The 5155-nt window shown below is 42.0% G+C and overlaps 1 protein-coding gene across 1 annotated transcript; it reads left to right on the top strand.

The window, feature by feature from the left end:
* Positions 1-276: 276 nt before the first annotated feature.
* On the top strand, positions 277-2128 carry LOC306711111 (protein FAM177A1-like; the record flags this gene model as incomplete). The annotated part of the gene is made up of 5 exons (XM_079179904.1): positions 277-345; positions 629-829; positions 997-1063; positions 1723-1820; positions 1916-2128. 5 exons carry the CDS (start codon positions 277-279, stop codon positions 2126-2128), a joined length of 648 nt encoding a protein of 215 aa, XP_079036030.1.
* Positions 2129-5155: the final 3027 nt, after the last annotated feature.

Below are 5155 nucleotides of genomic sequence, written 5' to 3'. Positions count from 1 at the left end.
GCGTTTCGTTTATAATTGGAAGCATATATATATATATATATATATATATATATATATATATATATATATTAACTGAGACTTGTAAATATCTACAAGGAGGATTATCCATCTATTATTTGTATCCGTTATGTGATTGATAATATTTCCTTTAATAAACCAGCATCATTCTTTGGACGTTACGTGCGGGGCGAATACGCGGCACTTCCGGGTCTGTCCGTGCGGAGGAGAGGCGTCGTTGTGGGCGCAGCATCCACAGATACAAAGAATACGGCGACGATGGCCGATATATCTCTGTACCTCACTAACGTCAGTGTGTCCATAGGACAGAGCATGGATGTGGAGCAGGTCGGTACACAGCTCTCTCCTTTACTGCCAACACTTCGTCTCGTGTGTTTACTGCTGTGATGTCGTCCACCGCCTGTAGTGCATTGTAGTCCGCTGTGTGCCATGTCCGTCTGCTTCTCGCGATATTGCGCTAGAATTAGATATGTTTCTATTTGTCATTAAGTCATCCTAGGCCTTCAACATAGCTTTCATCCCACCTTAAAGCTGTATTCTCTCTGAACTCTCTTTATTACATATTCCCATAATAACACACACTGTCCTCATGCCTGCTGCTGATGTCCAGACTCCGGCTCCAGGCTTTGAGAGTGTGGAGCTGGGGGTGCTGGACAAGAGAGAGGAGCAGCAGAGGGAGAAGGTTCCCCGCAGGATCATCCATTTCTCCAGCGGGGAGACCATGGAGGAGTACAGCACCGACGAGGAGGAGGAGGGGGACAGGGAGCCGGAGAGGAAAGACCTGCTGTCCTCCCCGGTCGATGCAGCGAGGGTGAGGAACGCTGGAGGGACGGGGAATTCATGTGTGTGAGGGGTACAAGGAGCTAAATGAGGACAAGGGGAATGATGGAGGAAGCATGTGTGTGTGAGTGTGTAAGCATGAATATATCCTTCACAAATTGAAAAGTGTCCTCTTGACTGTACGTTGTTGTGTTGCAGTCTAAGTTGACCTGGGGTCCATACTTCTGGTTTCACATGTGGAGAGCTGCCACGTCCACCATCTCAGGTTTGTTCACATCATTACGCAAAGCCGACACCTCGGTGTAGATCACCATGGTAACTATGCTGCACCAGGTGAACTTGAGAGGATCAGATCACAACTTGTGGAATTCTGGTGGAATTCTGACCGATCCTCTCGCTGTTAGATTGAGTCATAAAGTCATGAGAAGCTATAGAGGTGTTTTTTATTAGTCAGCAGAATCATTCTGCCAACCATAATGATTATATGACAGAATATGTTTTACACAACTGTGTGTCCACGTCGGTTTTAAAGCAGGGCTTCTAACAAACAGAGAAATTGTAGTTTACCTCATCAACAGTCTAATGAATGGTGATTATAGCTGCATGGTCATTGCACACACTGCCATTAGCTCAGTATATTATTATTATTATTATTATGAATTATTTAATTATTAATACATTTCAGTCAAATAAACCTTTTTGACCTCTGCTCCTGTCTGCGTTTGCAGCAGGAAGAGCCTTACTTTACTTTAAACGTATTGATATTAGTGTATTTGTCATTATGTAAATAAACGCAAAATGAATGGATCCCTTGATTTAATTGAAAAACGACACCGTATTTAAAGGGAAATTCCGCCACCTTTTATGTGGATTTCCTAGTACGTGCTATATTGACTGATCCTATTATTATTTATTATTGTCCAGCCTGTGACTACCTGGGGGAGAGGATGGCCTCTGTCTTTGGGATAACATCAGCCAAATATCAGTACGCTATTGATGAATACTACAGGATGAAGAAGGAGGTATGTTGCCCAGAGGTTCTGTAGTTCTGTAGAATCCACGCTGTTTTGATTTTGTTCCCCGGCTGATGTGGTGCTTTCTGCTGTCTGTGTGTCAGAGGGAGGAAGAGCAAGAGGAAGACCGCCTGTCAGAAGAAGCAGAGCGATCCTTTGACCAGCTGCCGTCTCAGGAAGATGAAGACGAGCCAATCACCATGACAGACCGGCCAGAGGCGGCCGCCGCTCAGCCTGATGTGACCTATCAGATCGAAAATGAAAATCGGGCGTGTTCGAGCACCATCAGAGTCCCTGCTATCGTCACGGCAACCTAACTCACCCCAGAAATGGACGTTGGCGCTCCTATGTCTGTCTGTCCGTTAAAGAAGGAACGCTGTCTTGTTTCACCAAGCACCGTTTGGTTTGTGTACGACACAGCTTCAGATGGGCGGTGCTGCTGTATTGTGGTTGTTTGGCGAGGACAGTAGCGGTGGAGTGAGTGTCCCTATGCAACAGTGTAGCAACTGGTAAAAGTACCGGCTGGATAATGGAGTAACATATGATCTTTGAATTTATTGAGTTGTGTGTGTGTCATATTATGTTCCAATTTATCTGCCAATGCATAGATTTGTTCACATTGTGACAATTTTCCATTTTGGTTAGTTGTTACATTATTCAGCTATCGTGTTCTCAGTTGCTACAGCAGCCTCTTCTATGTGGAGTGAAGGTTCCGTGTTGCTCCCCTGTGCCTCCGATCGACCTTACACTGTGCCTAAATCATCAATACAGCCGAGTCAGTGACAGATCTGGACAAAGCATACTTGGAACATAATTGGAAATGATTCCCAGTCATTTGAAGATGTCAAATAGCCGTAGATTCAGTGAGGACACATCAAGGGGTTTTTCAAATAGTTGGTGCATGTACAACAGCTGTTTTGTCCAGATCTGACTGAACTGGTGCATTCCTGATACACCTGGCTGCACCAAAGAGCTGGCTCTTTTGACACTCCCTCACATGTTGATTTGCCCTCTGTGTTTTTGCATTAATGCATATTAAGCTTGTATTGCACTCGATGTCTGTGTGAAAGCACTGAGCAGATTTAGCCTTGGTTAGCAAATCATCTGTGGACCACCAGACAGACATTTTGTTAAAAAAGATAACAATGAAAACGGGTCTAGGTGTTCTATGTTGCTCTCATCATCACCTTATCAACTGTGGACATAAGAGTAGGGGATGTGGTATGTAACACTTTGGTAATGGCAGAGAGCATTGTTACACTAAGTCTATATAAATACATGCAAACTTACATTTCTAACTGTTTTCAGTAACATAAGATATTTATGTATTTATTTTACCACTTAATTTAAGCATATTTTCTATTGATTTGGTAATTGACACTGTCATGAACTGTTAATAAAAACCATAGTTATTGTCTTACTTTTATATTCTTTGTCTCTTTGTCATAATATTACTTTAAAGCTGTGCTGTCAAATATACGGCCTGAGGGTCTGAACCGGCCCGGTCGGGTTTCCCAAGGAAATATAATGTTCGCCGAGTCATCATGGCGAGAATAACTATAAGACAATTGAGAACAGAGAATGTAAATGAATTGTGAGAAGATTTGAGGAATCAGAAGTCTGTTTTCAGTCGTAGCCGAGAGATCAGAGACATTTCAGGCTGCTCATCTATTTAGTAAATGGATTGTTTGGATTGGGGTTTTCAGAATGTACCTGTGCTTCTTCACACGAAAAGAAAAGTTGTTTGGCCACTTTATAAAAAATCTTTCAAAGCCCAACGCTCTTCCTCGGGGATTGGCCCACTTCTTCATGTTGTAGAATAGAGTCACTTTAGCCAAACACTTAGTTACAGGCTGAACAGGTCCAATAGGAAATTTATTATTTTCCATAGTTAATATTGGCAGTTCTGCTGTCTTGTCTGCCTGTTGAAAGACTCATAGTGGTGCTACAGTGTGAGTGATGTGAGGCGTTGTCTTTGTCAATGGTAACAAAGAGCCTGTGTTGTTCTGTACGCAGACTGCTCTGAGGTCAGTCACCCCGTCCACTCGCTGCACAACGTGTCCTTTCTCAGGTTTCTGTATTCCTGAACGACCTCCTCGGCAGTCATGCCCCTCACTGCTACTGACATAAAGAACAGTCAAACATGCCCTACTCACAATCTAGAGAAAACAGCAGTAATAGCTGGAAGGTTTGATAGTTGAATCTATATTAGAACCACTAAGACATTGGCATTTAACTTGTTACATCACAGTGAATAGGTTTGTCATACAGCATCACTTTTCACCATTGTGACCTCTATTATTACATCATAGGTTGTGTAAACCAGCAAGAAAAATGGCTTTTAAAAGTACTTGAAAAAAGTTGTTTGAATTGAGAAAAAAGATTGAAATTGTCATTACATTGCAGATTCTTTCCGCCGTTTTCAAGGAGTAGTTTGACATTTTGGGAGATTTGCTTATTATTTTTCTTCCTAAGAGTCAGGTGGCTGTTTTCTCACTACGAGCCACACAGCAACTTTCTACAAGTCATTTTCAATGGAAGTCGCTGACATGAAGCTCCAAATTGACACACACTTTTATCACTCGTACTATGAACATAGCATTACTGTATGTGTGTACAGTCAACTTGATGCTACAGCCAGAAGCTGATTAGCTTAAAAACAGCTAACCTAGCTTAATCAGAAAGTCCACCTACCAGCTTCCACCAAAGCTTACTAATTAACATGTATCTCGTTTGTTTAATTTCTACATAAAAAGACATTTTTTTTCACACTTTATTTTTTGCCTTTTCACCACAGACAGACAACACATACACACACAAAAAGGATCTGGATTGCTCTGCCTCTTCAAAAACATGATAGCTCCTGTGAGATATTCAGGTTGTGTTATCGTTGACATGTAAACAGCGTCCATTTCTCCCACTTCTCACGACATCGCTCCACTTGAGCTCTTATTCTATGAGTTAACAGTTCCATATCATATATTCATTCACAATTTTCAGCCCTTCATCTTGTGATGGTGGTTCTGCCTTGTGCCATCTCTTCGTGATAGCCTTCTTACAAGCTGTTAGCAAAATGTTCAGCAGATACTTCTCTTAACACAGTGTCTGCTGTCATGTTACCAAAGTAGAGAAACATACATGACTTAGGTATGTCATAGCCCAGAATTTGGACTATAACCATACGGACATTTCCCCAAAACTGTACAATTTCCGGACATAGCCAAAATACATGGGAGTGGTTTACATTTACTGCCCCACATTTCCTCCAACATGGTTGGACAATAGACAGACATTTGTTTGTAATTTGGGGAGTAATAAAGAATCTGATTACATTCTTCCAACAC

The sequence above is a fragment of the Pholis gunnellus genome (assembly GCF_910591455.1).
Source record: "Pholis gunnellus genome assembly, chromosome: 19".
Classification (NCBI taxonomy): domain Eukaryota; kingdom Metazoa; phylum Chordata; class Actinopteri; order Perciformes; family Pholidae; genus Pholis; species Pholis gunnellus.
Note: the sequence above shows the minus strand (reverse complement) of the source record. Positions and strands in the feature narration are given on the sequence as shown.